Here is a 22,391-nt window from a genome sequence, read left to right as displayed (position 1 = left end):
GCTTGCACTTACATGCTTTGAAGATTTGCTTTAAGCACCTTAAAATTAAATGAAATAGTGTATGTACACTAAAGTTAAAATATTTACAGGTTGAAAAAAATTCCTTTTTTCACCGTTACTTATTAGGACCTGAAGAGTTTGTTCTTCTTTAAAACTGATCTTGTTATAGACACCTGAAACAGCAATAGCTGAACTTGTTCTAGAATCTCAAATTTTGAATTAACAAGGTGAAGAAATCTAACCAAAATGTTTGCGTTTCTTAAGATTGCATGTTTCTCGTTACAGCAGTTTTTTTATATGCAAGATTTTTTTTTTAGTCTTCAGAAACATTCAGTCTGACTGGCAAGTTCTGTGACTTGCCGGTTGTTAGAAATGGCAGCACTGATAACTGTGAAATAGGGTCAGGAATTATAAATAGTAATGTTTTCTGGAAGATGAATCTCTAATATTTACTACATAACATGGAGCACCTCCATATAAAAGTCACAACTCTACATTTTAACAACAGCCTAAAAGGATGTAAAATGGGATTGTGTTTTCTACAGAATCTGTGAATCTTTAGATAAGAAGTTGCTTGTGGATAGAAACAGATGTTGCATTTGTGCCACCATAACAAGTTTTATGGCAGCACAAATGGCAAGCAAATAGAGGACCCTACTCTTTGTCGTGTCACACCAGCAGCTGCGATAAAAGGTAGCGTAAAGTAGTGCCATTATATTGTGGTGGATGCCTTTTTGCTCTGATCAGGTGCTTCAGGCTTCTGGGGTGTGCAGGATTGGGCTTGAAGGGCCCAATCCTGCACACCCCAGAAATTCCTGCATAGGATGAGGCCCCTCAAGCCCCAGGAGTACCTGCCGAGTTTTCCTTGCTCGCAAAGAGGCGTGCCAGGGAATCTCAAGGTGCCTTTTTGTAAGCAGAGGTAGTCAGGGGTCTCTGCTTATGAAGATATACCCCAAGATCTTCAGGGGCACATCTCCATAAGCAGGGAAAAGCCACGTGGTCTGGTGTACAGGCACAGGAGATGGGGAATCCTTGATATTCTGTACCTTCACGCTGGGATCCATGCTGACCCATGCCTCTGCATGAAGCGTGGGTTGGTGCCGTAGCTGATGCAGGTCCTGGCGTGGAAGCATGGAGTGCCAAAAATTTCCTGGATCCTGTGCTGCCCTGCAGTTATCCCTGGCAGGATTTGTTTCATGCAGAGGCATAGGTCAGTGTGGAGGCACGGGGTGCCAGGGATTATTCAGATCCCATGTTGCTCCATGCCTGTGCCAGGACCCACACTGACCTGTGCCTCTGTGGGACCCAGCATGGAACCTGGCAAGAGGGAGGGTGTGGGACAATGAGGAATGAGAAAAATCACCAAGTAAAGAGAGCATGTCACCCACTGTCCCGCATTGTGTGCTTGCCCAGTGCAGGACAAAAGGTAACGTGTGTCTTGCCCAATAAAGATGATCATCTGTGGTAGGACACTTTGTTTGACAACGCCTGTTTTTATCTTTTCAGACCAGGAGCACCATCAGTAGTTTGTCATGATTCTTGGCATTAGGATGCAGGCTTGTTGGGACCTGCAGGGGGTTGCAGAGCAAGGTATCAAACCTGCTAGGTCATAATAGGTATTTTTACGTGTGTTTACAACACAGTGCCCGGCGCTTTTAATTAGCAAGCTGCGCTAATTAAAAGCACCCGCGCATCGTGTATCAGCAGTTGGCACTGTGTTTTAGTTCAAAGTGCATCACCACCATTTTCTCAGCGCGGAGGTGTGCTGCACTGCTGATACACATGGTGCACAAGGCTGCCAGAGCGCATCAATTTACATGCTCCAGCAGACTCAATTAATTGGGTCGGCTCCAATGTGCTGGATTTCCAGTGCATGGGAGCAGGCTCCCTGTATGTGTCCAAGTGCTCAATGAGCCTGGGAGGCTCACTGGAACCCAACCCTTCAAAGTGTATGCTCTTGGCCCCAGCCTATCCCCATCTTGAGCTGACCCAGGGCTGGTGCTGACAATCATCCAGACCTAGGCCTGTCTTGGGGCTAGTGCTGACAATCAGCTGCTTATTGGCACCAGTCCCCTAGGTCTTGAACTAGACTCAGGTTTGTCTGGGACGGATGCCAACAATCAGTTTACTGTCAACACTGGCCTAAACCAGCTCCTGGTCCTGTGGCTACCATCATCCCAATCCCTGGGATCAGGCTGGGGGCAGCTTTGAGTCCAGAACCAGGACTCAATGCTGCTTATGCCCAATCCTGGCATTCAGCTGAGTGTTGAGATTGGGTATAGGGCAGCTCTAGGGTCCAGGATAGAGCCATCCTCTGCCTGATGCACAGATCAGACTGGTGGCAGCTCCACAGTGGCGCAATTGGGATATGAGAAATGTTATGCCCCATCCCAAACAGTGTACACACTGGCATGCACATATGGCATGGCAAGACACACATTTGAAATGGAACATAAAATCCCTCAGTGGCACTATCATCTTAACATCTGCCATGGGCCTTTGATGCAGTGCAGTGTTTACTGGGCTGTATTTGTAAGTGGTTATGGTACCCTATATTGGAAAAAGAACAAGTTTGGTCATACTATAATTTCCAAGCTGAATAATTAAATAACCAAGAGGGTTTTTTTGAAAGGAGTAAATTTCAAGGTTTAAATACTAACTCCATAATTAATTCCATATTGCCCAGGCTTATTAAAGGGTTTCTGTTAAAATGGTGTTCATTTTCTAAAATAAAGCAAAAACAAACCCTTAAAGTTATCAACTTTAAAAACTTTTAAAAGATAATTTTAATTAACCAAGAACTATTTTAAGTATGTTAAAAAATGTACAAACATTTTATTTTTTTTAAGTTTCATAAACCTGGCCTCACCCATACTGAGATTTTAGCCATGAGTGTAGCTGCACTAATACAAACTCATACCTAGTAAGCCAAACCAAAGCAAACTGTACTGACTGTGTCTACACTAGGAGTTTGCACTGTTTCAAAAAAGTCCTACTACAGGCAAAGTGTCCCTGTACTTTGTAACATTTAACAAGTACTGCTATAAATTTAAGTACTTTATTTGTTTCATTATTACCAAGTATAGTAAATACTAGAAAAGTTTAGCAAAATTTCTAATGCAGATACTGCATAATCGAGCAATAATTTTTCTGTCATAGAAAAATGTAAGAGTAACCTAGAAGGGCCTATATCAACCCAAATTTCAGATACCCAGCAGCTGAAATGAAGTTACATGATCTTACATTTTATCCTTTTATGACAAGTAACCCATCAAATAATGAGTCACTTTTTTTGTTCCTTTGTGTTTGTTTTGTCTTTTCACACTTTGTTGTATGGCTGTGCATGAATGTATATGCAGGCCCCAGACAGCTTTTGTAAGAAAACAAAACAAACCCTATCTATGCCTCTAATTCTGCAGAGTTTCTCACCCAAAAAATAAATTATGACTATGATTCTGTAACAAGGAAAGGAAATGTTATCTCTTGTTTGTTTACAAAAGCTCAAAAGTCTATTTTGTCCTTTTTTTCTTTTGTACTTTATAAAAAGGAGTAATTCCCAAAACCCAACCAGGTAGGTCTTTATCAACATATTGTAAACAGTTCCAAAGAATTCAGTCAGTTTACTCCTGTAAGAAAAGGCTAGCACCCTTCATGAACAAAGAGTATAATTTTAATCTGTTTACATTTATTAGGTGAATAATCATTTTTACTTCTGCTGTGCCTACCACAGCTACTAAGGTAGAATCTCCATCTTAATACCCACCCATTTTACTTTCTCATCCCATAATCCTTGGAAGAGCTCAGGTGAGAGCCTTGTTTGTTGATTACTCTAAATTTTTAAATTATACCTGGCATTTCTGTTAAGACCAACCAGAGAATCTTGCAGCAACACTTGCTACAAATTACCTGGCTTTTAATTGGTTAAGTAGCTATTTTATGAAACGTTAAAGCACACCCCCCCCCCCCCTCATTTAGATGCTACATGTTGAATAAAATTCTCTAGGTCTGCTAGGGAATTATGAAGAGAATCATTCAAGTCTTGACTTCTGAGATATCTTCTTAGAGTATCTAAGGCAGTCAGAGCCTCATTTTTTGATGGCAAAGGCTGTTCAGTTCCTGGTGAACCATCACCTTCATCATCATCATCAGAAACAGACAAACAAATTTTATTTGAAGTGCTTTCTTTGGCCCATATAATTTCACTATTTGTGGGCATTTCACATGTTACCAGATCATCATCCAGAGCTGCGTATTCTTCCAAAGACAAACCTTCAGGAAACTCTACTCCAGCTGCCAATGCGTGTGCAATCAAATCTAAATCATTTTCAACCTCTGTTTCCATGTTATCATTCTCCACAGATTGTGACTTGAAGCCTGCTTCTTTATAACTTTTAACAATAGTCTTTGCAGTTACATTCCTCCAACAGAGATGCAACATATCAACCGCATCGAGCAAAGTCAATGTAAACTCTTTACTACTTTCTACGCAGTCTACAAATCTTTTGATAAGGCGATGTCTGTATTTGACTTTCAGACTTTTGATAACTCCCTGTTTCATAGCTATGAATTTGGAAGATGAGTCTGAAGGAAAGAATACCAGTTCAACAGACTTCAGATTCTTTACCTCTGGATGAGCTGGGAAAGAGTCAATAAAAATTACTACTCGCCTCTGCTGGGCTTGAAACCTCTTATCAAGTTTATGCATCCATTGTTCAAATACTTCTGAAGTCATCCATGCCATATCATTTGCCTCGTAATCTACAGGCAGCGACTTCACATCTTTAAAGCAGTGAGGATTTTTATTTTTCCCAATAACAAGCAAAGGAAGTTTCTCTGTGCCATCCATATTTGTACCAACAGCCACCGTTATTCTCTCTTTGCTTAGTTTTCCAACAGTACAGGTCTCCCCTTTAAATGCAAAAGTGTTATTAGGCAACATGCGATAGAACAACCCAGTCTCCTTTACATTAAACACATTTTTGGGCTGGTAATCATTTAAATAATAAGGAAGCACATTTTGGTACCAAACAGTTGAAGTATCCACTGTGGTGGCAGCACCAGTTTCTACAGGCTGAGATCTGAATACTAAACCATATCTTGATTTAAAACGATCAAGCCAGCCATTACTACACTTGAAATCACTATGTCCAAGTTTCTGGGCAAAGTCATTAGCTTTGAGACGCAGCATTGGACCATTTACTGATACGTTTAAGCACTGAGCAATTCTGTACCACTTCATTAACGCCTCTTCCAGATCTGTATAAAAAGCAGTTCTTAATCTTTTCCTTTTTGGATCAAATCGTAAGGACTCAAAGGCTTCTAAAACCTTGTTTTTGTTCTTCATAATTGAAGATAGCGAATTCTTCTTTATGCCGTACTTGGCTGCAATGTCTGCCTTTTTCTTGCCACTTTCCACTGCACTTATTATGTCAATTTTTTCCTCAATGGATAAGCTTTTCTTTTTCCTTATGACAGGTAAAGGCGAAGGATCTACTACTGAAGTCTCTGCCATGGTATCCAGTACTCCCTAACAAACCCACACATAAATATGTGCTCTTACCCTGCTGCTTTCTGATATCAACTTCTTTAATTAGACAGGTTTTCAAGTCTGCCTACGGCTGTCACTGTCATCACACTGTAAACAGCAACTTGGTAAAATCACTGGTATCTTTCTGGACACCCTCAATAGGTTAATACTGGTTTAACACATCTTAACCTTTGAATGCCTGGATTTAGAAAGCAGAGTCCAAAAAGCCAAGTTGGTGCTTAGGAGAGAACGCAGCGATTAAAAGTTCCTTCCAGATTCGTTCTGCGCATCTGCCTCCCCTGCAGGGCAGACCCCACCGGGACTGCAGTCGCCTGCGTGTTGATGACCGCCCAGTTCTGTCGCTTCGCTTTTGGAAATACCGTTCCTGAAGCAGTTCAGGGCTTTGTTACATGTTCATTTTGGGCAGGATCCTCTCTTCATCCGCGTAACGCAGCTCCTGTCCCAGAAGAGGAATCCCAAGCAGGTCCAACAGCGGGCTCTTCCAGCCTTTTTCGGCGTGGATAAAGAAGCTCTTCTTCACGGGTGCAGCACCGTCTGTCTGGCATCTCTCGTCAGTGCGGGGACAGGGTGCCCCACATCCCTGGTCCGCACAACATCGCCCCTCTCCCCTCGTGCCCCTGCGGCCAGATGAGACAAGCATGTGAGTGCCATGAGACACTGCCAGGGGGTATTTCCCGGGGGTGCCCTGCTCCCACCTGGCCCCCACCCTGGGAGACGGACAGACTCCCCCCATGAGAGAGGATGGACTGGCCTTGGAGGCGCTCCAGACAGGGGCGGGCTGGGCCGGCGCCGGCTCCCCTCCCGGCCCGACTCGGGCAGGGCAAGGCGGGGCAGGGCGCGGCCGCTGCCGACTCCCCCGCGGGCGGGACCGGACAGCGAGCCGCGGCAACAGCCCCGGATGCGGTTGCTATGGCAGTCGCCGCCAGCCAGGCAGCACCATAGAGCCCGGAACGGCTGGCTAGAGTGGCGCCTCCGCGTTTTTGCTCTGATGCCACTTCCTGCCCAACCACTTCCGGCGGTGCCGGAAGAGGAAGGAAAGGGCCAAAAAAAAAGAAGAGGGGGGGGAAAAAAAAAAAGCAAAAAAGCCCCAGTGAAGCGGCGGGCGGCGCCGTCTCGGTCTTCGCCCTTTGGCGCCCTCATTCCGGCCTGGAGCAGGTGCGGGGGGGTGGACGCGGCAGGCACTCAACGGCCGCGAGACGTGGGCGGCCCTGCCGGTTGGCCGGGGAGGGGCGGCCCGAGCGGGACCGGGCTGTGGCGGCCGCGGGGGGAAGGAGCCCGTGGGTGTCGGCTGAGCCCGGGGCCTGGGGCCGGGTCCGCGCGTCGCCGCAGGTCTGCGCGCCTGTGTCCGTGTGTGTGTCCGTGTGTGCGCGCATGTGTCAGTGTGTCTGCTGTCTGCGTGGGTCTGTGTGCGTGTGTGTCTGAGTGTGCACACATTTCCGTGTGCGCCAGCGTGGACACGTGTGCGCGTCCATGGGTGTGCATGTCTGTGAATGTGTGCACAGGTCTTTGCGTGTGTCAGTGTGCGCACATGTCTGCCTGGGTCTGTATGCATGCGTGTGTATCAGTATTGCTTGTGTCTGTATGTGTACACATGCATCTCTGTGTGGGTGTGCGTGTTAGGGTGCACGTATGTGTGCATGCATATCTGTGTGGGTTTGTGCACGTGTGCGCATGGATCTGGGTCTGCTCAGGTCTGTGTGTGCATCTGTTAGTGGGCGCATGTGTGTCTGTCTCTGCGCACATCTGTGTCATGCCTGTGCTTTAAGCTATAAGAATGCTTTAAAAATAGGTTAGCTATATGAATGTAAGTTGAATAAAAACGAGGTAAGTGATACAGGGGGATTTAGCCTGGATGAAGAAGTGAAACCTTTGGCATTTCAAAAGCAGGTGGAGCTTGCCTTGTGCTTTCTGGGCTGGTAGGAAGCAGGATGGTATTTGCGTGATGCTGGTGGTGGTAAAGACGTTTGGACTCTCATTTCTGCAGCACCCAGTCAGTCCAGATCCTGGGATATTTAGTGGCGTTTCTCACAGTATTGTTGCCTGTTCTTTAGGGTACCTCAGTCCCTTGTCATTTTCAAGGCTAGTTAGCATCCAGAGGCTTATTTGAAATGGTTGAATAAAGTGGTTGTGTTGCTGATTGCTTCCTTAGGACTGAAATAAGGACAAGGCAAAAGAAAAAATTTGATTTGAAAATAGTTCATGTTTTCATTCTCTGGTTCCACAACATTTTTAACCACACAAAAAGCCACTTACCATGAAGATTGCACATGACAGCAACAAGGGGCATGAAGAGGAACTGATACCAGCTGTAATTTGCTGTGTACCCCATGAAAAATGCATTGACCCTTTGACATCCTTTTAAAGGAGCCTTGCTGCTTTGTGCCTTTTAAAATGACTTTTTAAGACTCTCATGATCTGGGGACCTAATGAGAACTTTCATTGTAAAATCTTTTGACTGTATCCCTATATGTGCAGAACTTGTACACAAGTCTGGGAGAGCTAGGGAATTGCTGCCTGCAGGTGCAGTCATAGAAGTGCCCTGAGGTTACCCCTGTCTTGTGGAACTGAGGATTGGTTACAGTACTGTGCAATACACACACCCCTCGGTTTCACTGAGGAGAAGCACAAGAAACAGGAGCGAATATTTACTTTGTTTTATTGCTAGACCTTGCAAAGTTGGTTTTATGACAGAATGGAAAAAAAACTTTTTGTGTTAATAAAGTGCATGCATGCACAATTTCTGAAGATTTTAAATAAAATAAAATCTCTCTTAATGTTTCTGTTATAAGGTCTTGTATCTTTGTGAAGCAGTGGGCCTTTCAGTGTTTTCGGAATTGGTGATCGTTTCCCAAATAATAGTCTTGACTGTTAGAAAAGGCAAGGGGAAAAGATTCTTTTGTTAGCAATAAGCTGCTTAGTTAAATATGTTTTTTTATTTTTTTATATTGCAGACTGACAGTTTTATTCCCTATTATGTGAAGGAAGGGTGGGCAGCGATTCGGACAGATGATGGAGGTGGAGGAAGTGTGTGTGTGAACATGGTTTTTAGTTGGCCTATGTGCGCGACATGCCTCAGGCAGATAGAAGTGAATATTGCTTGGAAGATTGTAAATTGTTTATGCCCTAGTTTTTCAGGAATAAAATTGTACATCAATCGCCGTATTGCCAGTTCAGTTAAGAAGTGTTGTCACAATTTTTTTGATGTGTCATGTTCTAAAGTGTTATGGGTGTGTTCTCTGATCAAATTAATTCGGTTGTCTAATTGTGGAGTGAACCAGAGCAGATGGCTGACAGGGAGTCCCAGGTGATGCAGGCATGTAAATTTGTAGAGGTTTTGTTGTCTCCTGGGCTGTTAAATCTGCTGTTCCTTAAGAATCTTTCAAATGGCCTACTATGTCCCAAAAACCAGTACTTCTGATTTATTATTCATTTTCTTAGACAAGTTCCACTTTGGTGCACTAGTGCGTGGTTAGGACTACCTGTTTTGATGTGGTTGAAGTATGTTTAGTTTTGGGAGAGAATGAGAATCTTAAGCATTAGGTTCCATTTGCCCTGAAATACATTTTAACCATGGTAAGAGACAGCTTATTCTGACACCATTATATTTGCAGTATAAATATGGAGCCATAGGGCTCTCTGAGAGTCTTGGCCTGGTGGACTGTAGGAGACCTGTGAACAAACTGCATTTGAAGAGTCAACTCGGAGATACCTAAAATCAGGTGTTGAAGCTTGAAGACTTTGGAAGAGAGAACTTGGTCTTTGGCCTGGAGATATGTTAGAACAAGTCTGACAGAACAAATATGTGGCAATCCGTCAGTTTTCATCAGTACTTCAAAATGTTATACTGGCTGCAGTGTTGTTTATTCTCAGCACAGCAGATTGATAAGGAAATAAGTTTAAAACATTGTGCAACAAGTTCCAACCTAAAGTAGCATTGTTTTTACAGCTGTTTATTTAGTTTATTAACTAAATCTTAGTCTGAAGAAGGTGGGGAGGGTCACACTGCTTGAAGAAGACAAATAACCTATGTTCCCCACTGCGAGGACTATGCCACTCAGCCACTGGTAAGAAACATGCAACTAGTTAAGAAAAAAATCCTTATAGGAAAGGGAACTTTCATTGATTATTTGATTTATGTATGATTGTAACCTGGAGCATGGGATATCAGTGACATAATTATCAGGTGTTAAGTGTCATGAAAATCTGCATTTTAATGAAAGATTAGTTAAGTATCTTGTTGACTAGATTTTTATTAGTTATAAATAATGTTTGGTATCTGTTATGTGATGCTTGTGTGTAATGTTTGGAGTGTGCATGATGCTGCATGTAGAAGTTAGATGCAGTCACTGCTCCGAAGTCTTTCCACTGTAATCGGATACTGATGGCTATTGTTTAGCGTAAGTCAGTGGTTCTCAACAGGGGTTCTGTGAGCAGGAACTTTTTGAGGGTGATGCAGGGTATGAGGAGATAAACACTTATTCTTTCCCTCCTGGCCTTTGTGCAAGGAAGTAAGTGCAGCCTTGTCTCTGGGGAAGCTTGTGGTTTGTCTCTGCCATCCCATTTGAGGAGTTACATGTTTACTCCTCTCCCATCCCTTGTGCTAGGAGCTAAGCTCAGGGGAGGCCTCCAGTGGAAAGTGGTAAAGCTTCATGGTCATCCCACTGCCCTGTGGGGAGCTAAGTGGTTGGTCCTTCTCCCACCCTTCCAGGATTTAAGTATTTCAGTAAATACATTAGTTATTGGATTGGGGTGTTGCTCAACTCGTGGAAATTATGGAGAAGCATCAGGAGCCTAAAAAGGTTGAGAACCACTTTGCTTAGTACTTCCTTACTATGTATCAAATAGTGTTTAGCCAGTGTAATATGGACTTAAGCACTATATACCATAATAACTTTGACTTTTGATCCTGATAGATCAAACTTGTGTTAAGAAAGAATTCTGGTTCTAGGAGGAAGCTTGACTGAGTTGCAGTAAGATACCATGGTCTTTAATAGACAATATTGAAACAGATTTACCATTTGCATTACTTTTCTGAAGGAGGAGGTGGTCTTCTGTTTTAACTGGAGCCATCTTGTAAACCTTACAATGCACCAAATGTTTTATTCTTAGACGTTATAGCTTTTAAATCATTTTGTAACAAATTTGTCTTGATGTTTTCACTGCAGAGAAAAGCAAAAGGAAAATAAGTGACTGACTTTGCTGTTTTATTAGGTATTTGAAGGGCAAAAGAATAGAAGGGGAAAGTGACATCACAACTAAGCAGTCCAGTCACAAGAATTATGTGAGTATAAGGAGATTAGGTACTGAAATTGCAAGCATAGTTAACAGTTGCTTAGATCTGGAGACAAACATTGTAATCTGAATAAATATGAAACATTTAATTGATAGTTACTAAAATTAAATTAATTTAATTCAGTACTCTGGCATATTTTATTCTGTACATTCAAAAACAGTATTTAATATTTTATTACATTTTTGCACTTGAACGTCTTAATTCAGTTCTTCCAGTCTCTCAGGAGAATGGCTCTTTCATTCTCTTGACAGCTGTCAATAACACTTAAGTTGTCTAGTGAGTTCTTTGAGTTCTTGTCTGGGTGTGTATCCCACTGTAGCTTGTGCATGTGATCCATATGCCTGAGGTAGGAGCATTTTGCTGGCAGTGTTTGCACATACACACCTGCTATCTTTGTGCACCATAGCATATAAAGAGTGAAGTGGGAACAACTGCTGCTGTATTCTTTCTTGGAACCATTGTTTGAGTGCAATTACCTGCAGTCTTAGCTCTAGACCAGATTAGCTTAATGTGGATACTTTGAAGAATAGTTCATATTTTATAACAGCAAGTAGATTTCATGTAGCTTGGGTTGTGAAAAAGAGTTTTTTTTCCCTTTCTCTCCTCTTTCTTTTACCAATAGAAAAAGTACTATGCCTAATTCCCCAAGATATAACATCTGCGTAAATTGGTCAGTACTGTTTGCCATAAATGATTGCCAAGACACCTGTTTGTATTGTTCAGCAGACACCCATGCCCGTAAGAGTGAAACATCTGTATTTGTTTTCTCAGAGAGTGTAAAAGTCTAGGAAAATATGACTCAATGTTTTTAATGGATTATTCAAAGAGTGAATTGGACTATGGCCCGACAGACTACTCTGTAATATATGTGCAGCAATTGAGGTATGTTCCCTAAACTCAGCCTTTGTTCCAGAACTCCTCTCCAGGCTTCAACAGAGTTCTAGCTCTTACAAGAAAGATGGTGAGGAAAAGGATGAACCTTTAATGAGGGGAAAAGTTTAAGTACCTTCTTTTAAAAAGTGGTATCTTATCAAGAATAAGGTAAGTGAATGATGAGTGCATTCATTTATCGATAGGAATTAATCATAAATAGTCAGTTTATTTTACCATAATTTTTTCTTTACAATTCAGTTTTGATAGGACATTTATGGCTTCTTAATACTCTGTATAGGTACTATATACTTCTGTTGCTCCTTGTTTTGCCAGAATTGTCATTAATATCCATCTGGATTGATTACCTCAAAAAGCTACTGAACTTGATGTTTGCCCTTGCCATGGGCATTCAGACATTCTGTTATACTGTTTTTGTAATTTTTGCCCGATTTCATGCTCTTCAGGAAGTTATTTTTTATTGGTTAAAAAGCATGCTTTTCAATGCATGGTTTGTGCTGGTAATTGCATGTCCCCTTTGCCATACACTAACTACATTCTCATATCACTTGTTATGCTAAAATCCATGTATCCAAAAACATGGGCACAGAACTGTTTGCCACATTATGCAGTTGCAAATCAGATGCACTGAACATAGTCATTACAGTATATCTCAGCGTTTGCAAAACAAAATATTTTTCACGAACACTAAACAAAGGAAAGAAATGTGTTCTATCATGCAATTAATGCTATGAAAACTCGATAGATGTTAAATTTGGCCATGCACTTAACAGTTACGCTACCAGTAATGATATCACCAAGAAGTAAAACGATGGATTAAAACAGTGCTAACATTCCAAAGAAGCTGAGAATGGCGAAATAAGGGAAGTTTAGTTTAGATATGAGGAAAAACTTTCTCACTGGGAGCTTAGTAAAACACTTGAGCGGGTTTCCCAGAGAGGTTGTAGAATCTCCATCCTTGGGGGTTTTTAAAACACGGCTAGACAAAGCCTTGGTTGGGATGATCTAGTTGGGGATGGTCCTGCTTTGAGCAGGGGGTTGAATTAGATGACCTCCTGAGGTCTCTTCCGACTCTAATTTTCTATTATTCTGTGATTGTTATCTAGAACTGATTAGTCCCAGACCCTGCGAGTGCCACTCTGGTCTCCTTCCCCTGCCTGATCTGTTGCTGTTTCTGCTCTCTGCCCTGTGCTTTCTCCCTGATCTGTTCTGCTGTCTACTTCGTTCCATGTACTCCCTGCCCCATCTGCTGCTGTGCTGCTTGTCCCCTCCCTGATCCACCACATGCCCCACACAGGGACTGGCTTTGCTACTTGAGGCACCTGTGCTTCAGATTAGCCCCCTCTGATTTAGAAGGCAAGCTGCAGTTGTAGTCTGAGAGTGTTTACAACAATGGATGCAACCTTGCATGACAAAGCTAAACATTTTGTTGTGAAGCTTGACTTGGTAGACTTTGTGCATTCTAATCTGTAGCTTCACTGAGTTGAGGGTGTATAGCAAATTGCACATCATTTAATTTACAGTTGAAGTACAAGCATTTATCTAGTTCTGCTCATCAGTGGCTGAGAGCAGGCCCAGCAGTGGATTGAGGGGTACTTGTTGTATGGCATCTATAATTTAGACCAAGAGATGACAGCCTTTTCTAGTGGTAGGCTGGAATCGCCCACCTTGGTTCGAGGGAGGCTGGCACTAGGATCTGGCTGCTGCCACCATTGTATCTCTCTGCCAGCCCAGCTCTGGCACTGCTGGAATTCCATTGAAGACCCCTGGCTCTGTGGGCCCCTAGTTTAGACAGGTTGACTTACCTGAATGATGCATGACAATTTATTGATGGTCATGCAAAACCAAAGGAGGCAAAAACTAGAAGGAGAAGATATATGACATCCGGTATGCAAATATTATTGGCACAAATAAACAGGCCTACAAACATCGGAAGAGCATGGAATCTGCTGCGCTAAGCAAACAGGAAGAGAGTCATGATGAATGGGATTCTACAAGAATTCCTGCAGTCGTTTGACTTGAATGAAACATGAGAATGCTATTTCATTGCTGATAAACAGTGCACCCCAGCGACATCATCCCAAAGAGCAAGTGGATGTCTCAGTAGAGTTTCTAGAGCCACCACTGTCTAATGTCTAGTGGACTTAAGAATCAATCACTGCCTGCTAAGATAAAAAAAAAAAAGGCATTATTTTCTAGGTTTCCACATCAGTGTTACTGATGCCACTTAAATAGAATGTGGGGTGGTCCATTGGCCAGTGCTAAGTTGGGACAAAGTGACTCCAGTGACTAGTAAGAACTGTTGGAATCGCACTGGAATTTTACCACTGGAAGATAGTAGGGGCGAGGCCATATAGGCATATCCTGTGGATACCCTGCATTGGATATTGCTATGGCCCTGTGAGTGACATTGCTGCTTATCAGTCCTGGAAATGCATATCAGTGGTTGATGATCCGTATAGAACTGTTGATGACCTCTGTCAAATAAATGGTGATTGATGAGCAACTGTTGAGCAGATCTATAGTGTCAACTGTACCAACCTTAGCTGTTATGTCAGTAATGCTGATGAGGCTGTAAGCACAGAAACCAGTCGGCATCCTTTGGTTTCTCAAGGAGTTGCTCAGCTAGCAATGGTATAACTATGTACTTTGGTATGTTGAACAGTAATTGTGGCAGGTCATTGTGTTCCTCGGCTGTCTTCCACAGAGCCTTGAGTTAGTTGGATGCTTTGGAACGAGACATCCATAACATTTGTAAAATAATGTGAAACCAGTTTGTAAATTGATTGCTGTTGATTACAGTACTGAACTGAATTTGTGTTGTAGGGATCCTACATATTATTGAAAGGCCATACATGTATGTGACAGTGTAAGGTTGAGCTGCCACAGTTATGAACTTGCAGTGGAGCAAGAAGAGTAGGGAGAAAAAGATAAACATGGGTATATAATTGCCAGGGGAGGAGGAAAAAGAGCAATGTCTGCTTGGCATGTTGGTGCTGTCCAGCTTTCATATTGTTGCTACAATTTAAATACTCCTGAATATTTGCTTCAGCTTTGATAACTAGAGAGAGTATCTCTAGGTTACTTCAGACACAATGATGGGGATGTATCTGCTGTTTTTTTTTAAAGGTGACATTGTGAATGTATCCTTTAATAAGAGTGTCAAAATACAGGAGTACATGCAGATTTTGAAATAAGATGTTAAATGTTGTTAGTCAAGGAAGGTGGCCATTCAGATTACTCAAAACCGATTGAAGGAGGGAGGAGTTTTTTCTGGTACATTGTGCAGTTACTAACACATATGGAAACTGCAGATTCTTGTGAGAGTAAATAATTGATGATGGATCAGGTTGCTAGTAACTGGCAGTCTGGTACCTATTGTTAGAAATGGTTTTCTTCACCCCATCTGCAAGGCAGAAGACCAAAATTGTTGGGTGTCAGTTCTGCCTGTGTCTAAGTAATTGGCACATAATTTGTAGTAGAATGTGTAGCTCTGCTGTTCTCTGTAATGTATAAACAAGCAGTTTGAGTGTCAGGATTACAGTTCTTACAAATACAAGATTCTGACATTGGAAGTTTCACCCATGCAAAGTTCTAATTATGCATCACAAAAATTACCTGTATAGTGCCTGAAAACCTGTATATTTAGATTTCATAGACATTAGGGCTGGAAGGGACCTCGGAAGATCATCGAGTCCAGCCCCCCGCCCAAAGGGCAGGATGTCAGCTGGGGTCATAGGATCCCAGCAAGATAAGCATCCAGTTTCATCTTGAAGGTGTTCAATGAAGGCGCTTGAACAACCTCCGGCAGCAGGCTGTTCCAGACCTTGGGGGCTCGGACAGTAAAGAAATTCTTCCTTATGTCCAGCCTGAAACGATCTTGTAGTAGTTTGTGACCATTCGTCCTCGTCATCCCTTGGGGCGCTCTGGTGAACAAACGTTCCCCTAGATACTGGTGATCACCCCTGATAAACTTGTAGGTGGCCATCAGATCACCCCTGAGCCTGCGCTTTTCCAGGCTAAAGAGCCCCAGGGCTCTCAGCCTGTCATCGTAGGGTCTGCTTCCCTGACCCCTGATCATGCGCATGGCTCTTCTCTGGACTCTCTCAAGCTTCTCCACATCCTTTTTGAATTGTGGAGCCCAAAACTGGACGCAGTACTCCAGCTGCGGCCTCACTAAGGCCGAGTACAGGGGGAGAATGACGTCCCGGGATTTGCTTGCAAATTTCTCTGTACTGGATGCAAATAACTATATTACAGATGTTTACTGTTCTGCTACATATGATCTTTAAATTTTATGCATTTAGGTAGCCATATACATTTATTTTCTTAATTTAGGAGAGGTTTGTTTTTTTTTGCAGAACTGTGTAGCTAAACCAGAGTGTGGTTATTTGTATTTAATTAGGGAGTGGTATATACTTCAGCTTTAAAAAACACATTTTTTTTGTCCGTCTGAGCTATCTTCTACACAGTTTTGGTGTTAGTTGGTTCCCATATAAGGCCATAAGGATTGGTAGGAATGATTGTTAATAGACAAAATAGTATTTCTTTGTCTGCAGTATATTCGGATCATGGGCCTTCAGGGATAATACTATTATGTTGTTAATGTAACCTTGAGGGAGGTAATATCCTATGTCATATGGGATAAAACAGAAACATAAATTGTTTTGACCGGAGTTATGAAAATGAAACACAATAGTTTTTTTCTCTCTGCTTAGTTATGGTTTTCTCTCTAAAACTCTACATAAAATGGACCTATTCTTTTAGTCCCTAATGGAGATTAAGGGAAATAATTTTTCACATGTTGAAAAAAGAGCAGAAATATCACCAGCCAAAAATGGAAAATTGTTTGTCGTGTCCAAGTTCAGCATCCCTAGTGCTGCTTGTGAACATGAAGGGCAGAGCAAGTTCTCGCTGCTGCTTCTCTCTTTGTCATGGATTCTGCTCATTATGGAGCTAAAGGTGACCAAATTGGATTTGAGAGACTAAATTGAGGTAATAGGTCAGTCCAATGTAATTTAAGTGGTTTACCTTCTCTGCTTTTCTGTGTCCTTGTCTTCCTTTCCATGTCACACAAGCTACCTGACCACTTCATAAGCTTTGCCATAAATAGAAAATTCAGAGCAGATGGGCAGTAGAAATGTGATATAAAAATAAATAGTGGTGCTTCAGTTATCTGGGATTTTCTGCATTTGATGAAAAACTGAGTGAATGCAGATGGCTGAAGGCTTTGACTGTACTACAGATTAATAATCTTAGTTACATTTTTAATGACCAGTTGTTACCTCACAAAATTATAGAAATTATGCAGTATAACTTACAGGTTCAAGATAGAAAAATTTAGGTTACATGCTTAGCACTTTTGTAACTGATGAATGTTCCTGAAAATAAAAAAAAATGTTTATGGTTCCCTGGGTTTAATTGGCGTGCCATCAGCTTGCCCGAGTGTCAGAAGGCAAGTGTTTACTCTGTAGCCCAGTAGAGCGTACGTAGCTAAGTGAGGGCTAGATTCTATTTCTAATAAGTCATAGTGGGGAAAATGGTTTACTAACATTCAGTGAGTTGCAGGTAAGGGTTCACCAATAAAGATTTTCTTGGCTGATACTGATAACTGATTATTTACCAGGCATATTGGCCAATACCAATCTGATAACTGATTTACAGGAATGCAGCTGGGCAGCATGGAGAGCAGCTTCCTGCAGGTAAGTCTGTGGAGGGGAGGAGGGCAGATCGAGGCCTCCATGGTGAGGTAGGGAGTGGGGCAAGGGCTGGGGATGCTGCCCAGCCAGGGCATTAAATAGGACCCTGAGGCTGGGTTGGGCAGCATAGATTTCATAGATATTAGGGCTGGAAGGGACCTCAGAAGGTCATTGAGTCCAGCCCCCTGCCCCAGGGGCAGGAAGTCAGGGTCATAGCATCCCAGCAGGATAGCAGTATGGAGCCATGGGCTGTTCATCCAGAGGGTCAGCGTCCTGGTGCTTAAAAACGGCTGTGAAGCACTTAAACTAAAGCGTGTCAAATGAGCTTTAGTTCAAGTGTTGCTGCCACCATTTTTAAGTGTGGGGATGCTTCTAGCTGGAGCTGAGTGGGGTGAGGATGGAGGTGGGCTGCTTGCTTGCAGGTTCAGGGCTCTCCGCTCTGCTGCCTTTGCCCTGGGAGCTGTGCACTGGCAGCGCATCCCCTGTCCATCTGGTAGTGGGAAGCACAACCTGCCGCTGCCACTGCTGCCAAATGGGCAGGGGTTGCGTGGCCAGTGCATGGCTCCTGGGGCAAAGGTAGCAGGGTGGAGAGCCCTACGCCCACAGTGGGTATCTTACATCTGCCCTTGTCCTGCACACACATCCAGGGGGACACATGGCCCCATGCCTCAGCAGCAGGGAGCTGTACCCCCCCCCCCCCCCCCCCGATGAGTTACCTGTGGCTCCATCCCACTCCCCACCCCATCCTTGGGTCCCATTCACTACCTGGGCTGAGCAGCCCCTGCTCCACTCCCTCACTCACCGTGGGCCCCTCAGTCTGCCTTCCCCATGCCCCTTGCCTCTCCCACACCCCTTCCCCTCCACAGACTTATCTGAAGGGCATTGCTGTCCACGCTGCTCGGCTGCATTCCCGGTCATATGCTTGCTGCAGCTGCGCACGTGCATGCGGAGTCTGAGGCCCCGGCCAGAAGGCACATTATATTGGTACATTATTGGCCACTCCAGCCAAAATAAGCTGTTAATATTAATTTTCCTTTTATTGGTGCCAGTCCAATATGGCATTGATATATTGGTGATATGTAAACTCCCTTAAAGAACTAGTACTTGTGCAGGGGAGACCTTCAAGAACATAATTTGAAGACTAGAGTGAAGGGATGTCAGCAGGGTGTAATTGACCTGTTGTATAGTCTTGATTGCACATGTTAGTGAATGTGATTTGAAATAATATTCTAGTTTGGCCTCTGCTCTCAGATTTATTTTTGGAGTTTAAACTATTGTTCAAAGACTCTTCTTTCTTCCTCTCTCCTTTCCTCTTCCCCCCTCCCCTCCCAGGTCCTAGCCACAAACACACAAGCTTGGGACTAAAAGAAATTTGTGAAAGGAACCAGGCACAATCTGAGGTGGTGATATTAGAGAAACTATTACAGCAAGGACTTTTTGAACTCTGGTGTCATCAGTGTGACTAGCTTTTGGTTTGGAGATTCTCTCTTTCCCACTGCTGATTAAGATGTTTCTTCTAGCTCCTTCAGTCGCTTCACCTCTGCCTTCTCCTTATCTCCCTTCAGTGTCCCCACTGCATTCTTTCACTTGAAATCTATTTGAAAGCCTTCAACAAGGAGGATATCAGGAGAAGCCACTTAAAGAGTTAAGGGGTATAATGAAGTCCTGGGCTGGGTAAGAGCCCCCAGATCTCGTGTGTTGCCAGGTCAGATCAACAGTGCACGCACATCCCCAGCACTCAGCACCTTGCCCTATGTGGGAGGGAAACACCTGGTTGCCTTGGCAGTGGTGCTGCTCCCTTCAGTATGACATTACAAGCCCAAGCCTATGTGTCAGGGCCCTGGACTCCACTCAGTGCTCCAGTGTCCTTCACCAGAGCCACTTCCTGATTGTGAAGCAGCAGCAGTTTTCAGGGCTTTTAATTCTAGTGTCTGAAGTGTGTCTGTTGGAGAAATGTGTGAACTTTCCAATTCAGCTGTGGGGGCAGAACTGGGGACACCTATGGGGACAGAGCTGGGGACACCATGGAGGCCCTTCCCAATGGCTGTTGGGAGATGTAACTTGCGGAAGGGAGATCTGGAATGGGCTCCCAAGTGAGGTGGTGCTCTCTCCTACCTTGGGGGGTCTTCAAGAGGAGGCTGGACAGATATTTGGCTGGGGTGATATGACCCCAGCCCCTGTTCCTGCCCAGGACAGGGGGTCGGACCTGATGATCTGTTTAGGTCCCTTCTGACCCTAAGCACTATGATACTATGATAAATTTTCTTGGGTGTCACTTTACTGGATAAGAAATAACTATAAATCAGGAAGCTAATGTGTCATTTTCAAAGCATCTTGTTGTACTGGTTTTGATTCATAAGGCCCTAAACTAGTGGTTCTCAAACCTTTTTAGGCTCAAGTCACCCTGTCTTAGACTCAAGGCACTTATCGAAGATGCAGCTCTTAGCTTTCAATCATTTTTTTACTGTGGAAAAAGTAATAGAGCAATTGTTCCTGTTTCAAAAAACTCAAAGACCACAACAGATCAGAGTTTTTTTGACTTTGGGTTTCAATTTGAAATCTCTGGGTTTATCTTGTGCTGATTATCTTGCTAATTCACCCTTAGAAGGATTTCACAGCACTCAGGCTGAGAATCACTGCCCTAAATGGTCTGGATTGTACATACTTAAGAGATTGCCTTCTCCCTTATGTTACATCATGATGTCTAAGGTAAGCCTAGAGCAACCTTTTGCAGATACTTTCTGTGTCCAGTTCATTTGGTGAAACCAAGTGAGAGATTGTTCTCAGCAGGTGTTCCCTACCTCTAAAATTGCTTTCTCTGTGTGATCCTTTAGAGCTTGAGCCAAGACATCTTTTGAAAGCACTATTATTTGGGCAGGCCTTCTGTTGTGGGGTTAAGTTTTGGGGTATTGTCTGGGGGGTTTGTTCATTTACATATTTTTGCCTATTTCATTATAAATTGCCCTGAGCCTCTTATAGAGGCAGGGGTATATATAATAAATAACATTTTCTTGTATGTTGTAGCCTTTCCTTGTGTCTTCCTCTCCTTCCTGATTTATATTGTGAGCTCTTTCTGGCAGGAGCCATCATGTGGCTTATCTTTAGTACTATTGATGTATGTTTTGAAGTCTCCCAAAATACAGGTCACTTTGAGGCGCTTCAAAAATACAGTGTTTTGGCTGTAGATGGACATAAAGCCCCCTTGCTGGATCACTTCAAAGAAGGTGAATCTCTGTTCTACTTAGTGCCCCAGAAAATGGGGTCCTGATATTTGTAGTATGGTAGCACTTGGGGATCCAAACAAATGATGGGCTGGCAGTTGATAAAAAGTTTCTTTTGTTTGCTTGTAAACAAGCATATTTGCTCAGGAAGTTGAATAAAACTGCCAGTGAGAACAGGTACAGTTTTCAAGGTAGAAACATAATTAAAGTGAGGAGGAAAATACCTTCTTTTGTATGGATAGCACAAAACTAGGGAAAATGTCACAAGGCAGGTTCTGCTAGACTTAACTGTGCTTCATGTGCCTCTCTGCTACCACTACGCTGTTCTTTGCTCTGCACAGCTACATGATATAGGATGATGACTGAAGGGCTGAGATTTGGATGATGTTAATTACATGTCTAAACTCCTTTATCTCTTTTCCCTACATTTGAATCCCTCACTTTAAAGATTTTACCTTCCCTACTTTCTTTTGTTTGCTATTTTGGGCTAAATCTGCATGAAATTTGGTTTCTTAGTTTGCAGAGGCAAGGATCTTGGCATTACTCTTATTTCTCATGTTAATTGTAAGGAGAAAAATCTGAAACTGCTAAGCTGAAAATCTGAAACAATTGATATTAAATTTTACCTGGTGAGTGGTTCGTGGTAAATTGAGTAGCTTTATTAATTTATGAACATTTAACTAACCAGTTTTTCTAATTAAAACTAATAGTTTTAATGTTCCAGTTATCCTGTGCTTCCTCTTTATAATCTACTATATCAAGGGATTGATGGAATAAGATTTTTTTCTGGTGTCCTATGATAATCTATAGGCTTCTTCTTTTGATACTGCAATAACTGGAGTAAATTGTAATATTTAGTATCAATTAGCTTTTCTATGAGCAGATTTCTCTCTTTGGGGCAGTTCTTACACACTGCCTAGAAGTTAACAGGAACCAGTGAATATTAATTGCTAGGGGTTTGGCAGGCTTGGTAGACAAGTGTTATATTCATAAATACCAATGTGAAAACTGTGGCAAGGTATGCAACACCTGGGTTCTGAGTAGATCTGGCACTTGAGGGAATTTTCTCCCTTCCAGAGATATTGCTTCTATTACGAAAAGTGCAGTGTTTTTTTGGGGGACCTGTCCATTTCTGCCATAGCTTTTGAACAAACTCTTTTGGGCTGCACATGAAATTCATGTGCACTGTTAGGAGTTGCAGAGGCATGGTGGCATGAGTATTGGAAAGCTTGGAAGTGGTGATATCTTCAAAGCAGTTTGGATGTAAAAGTTGCAGACACTGTCTCTGTGGCTTGGCTGTACCCAGTGCAATACTTGCAAAGCTACAGGTATGTGCAATAGCCCAACTAGGGCAGGGTGAAGGGGGTACCCACCCAGGCTGCCAACTGTGGGAGACATCAGGAGCAAACTCCACCTCCAGGGCTAGGGACGGAAGTTGCACATAAACCAGTTTATGTGAGCAGAAACTGGTTTAAACCTGTAACAGAATAGAAGTTCAGTGCACCTAAATCAATTTCAAAATAGCTGAAATCAGTTTAAGATAAACCTGGTTGAATGTACTACCAGACTCAATTGATTTAGATCAACCCCGTTTATGAAACTTCTGTCCGAGACCCCTTCAGATTTCCCCAGCATGCCAGCATGCTTTGGGCTGTGCTGTCTGCTCCAGAGATCAGGGCTGGCCCTGCCCCTCTGCTCCCTAGCTGAAGCATCAAGAGCTGGCTCACTGGCCTCACTGC

The 22,391-nt window shown here is 43.0% G+C and overlaps 2 protein-coding genes across 11 annotated transcripts in view; one reads left to right on the top strand and one right to left on the bottom strand.

Annotated features, from left to right (window-relative positions):
- Nucleotides 1-2,748: 2,748 nt before the first annotated feature.
- On the bottom strand, nucleotides 2,749-6,491 carry TIGD4 (tigger transposable element derived 4). The gene has a single exon (XM_059721960.1). The coding sequence runs from the start codon at nucleotides 5,510-5,512 to the stop codon at nucleotides 3,968-3,970; it is 1,545 nt and encodes a 514-aa protein (XP_059577943.1). The 5' UTR covers nucleotides 5,513-6,491; the 3' UTR covers nucleotides 2,749-3,967.
- A 69-nt stretch (nucleotides 6,492-6,560) lies between these two features.
- Nucleotides 6,561-22,391, top strand: part of ARFIP1 (ADP ribosylation factor interacting protein 1) — an 86,868-nt gene continuing 71,037 nt past the window's right edge. For 4 of the 10 annotated variants that reach the window (XM_059721972.1, XM_059721971.1, XM_059721964.1 and 1 more), the window contains exons 1-4: nucleotides 6,616-6,703; nucleotides 9,495-9,612; nucleotides 10,760-10,829; nucleotides 11,755-11,882. The gene's annotated coding sequence lies outside the window, so the exon portion shown is untranslated. Of the gene's footprint in view, nucleotides 6,704-9,494; nucleotides 9,613-10,759; nucleotides 10,830-11,754; nucleotides 11,883-20,559; nucleotides 20,656-22,391 lie in introns of those variants that run through there. The other 6 variants (XM_059721967.1, XM_059721965.1, XM_059721968.1 and 3 more) reach the window with 6 other exon arrangements.

The sequence above is a fragment of the Alligator mississippiensis genome, chromosome 2 (genome assembly GCF_030867095.1).
Source record: "Alligator mississippiensis isolate rAllMis1 chromosome 2, rAllMis1, whole genome shotgun sequence".
In the NCBI taxonomy this organism is placed as follows: Eukaryota; Metazoa; Chordata; order Crocodylia; family Alligatoridae; genus Alligator; species Alligator mississippiensis.
This window is presented reverse-complemented; position numbering and strand designations above follow the sequence as displayed.

Excerpts from the sequence above, each read along its gene's own strand:
- TIGD4 (XM_059721960.1), bottom strand. The coding sequence starts at position 5,512 with ATGGCAGAGACTTCAGTAGTAGATCCTTCGCCTTTACCTGTCATAAGG.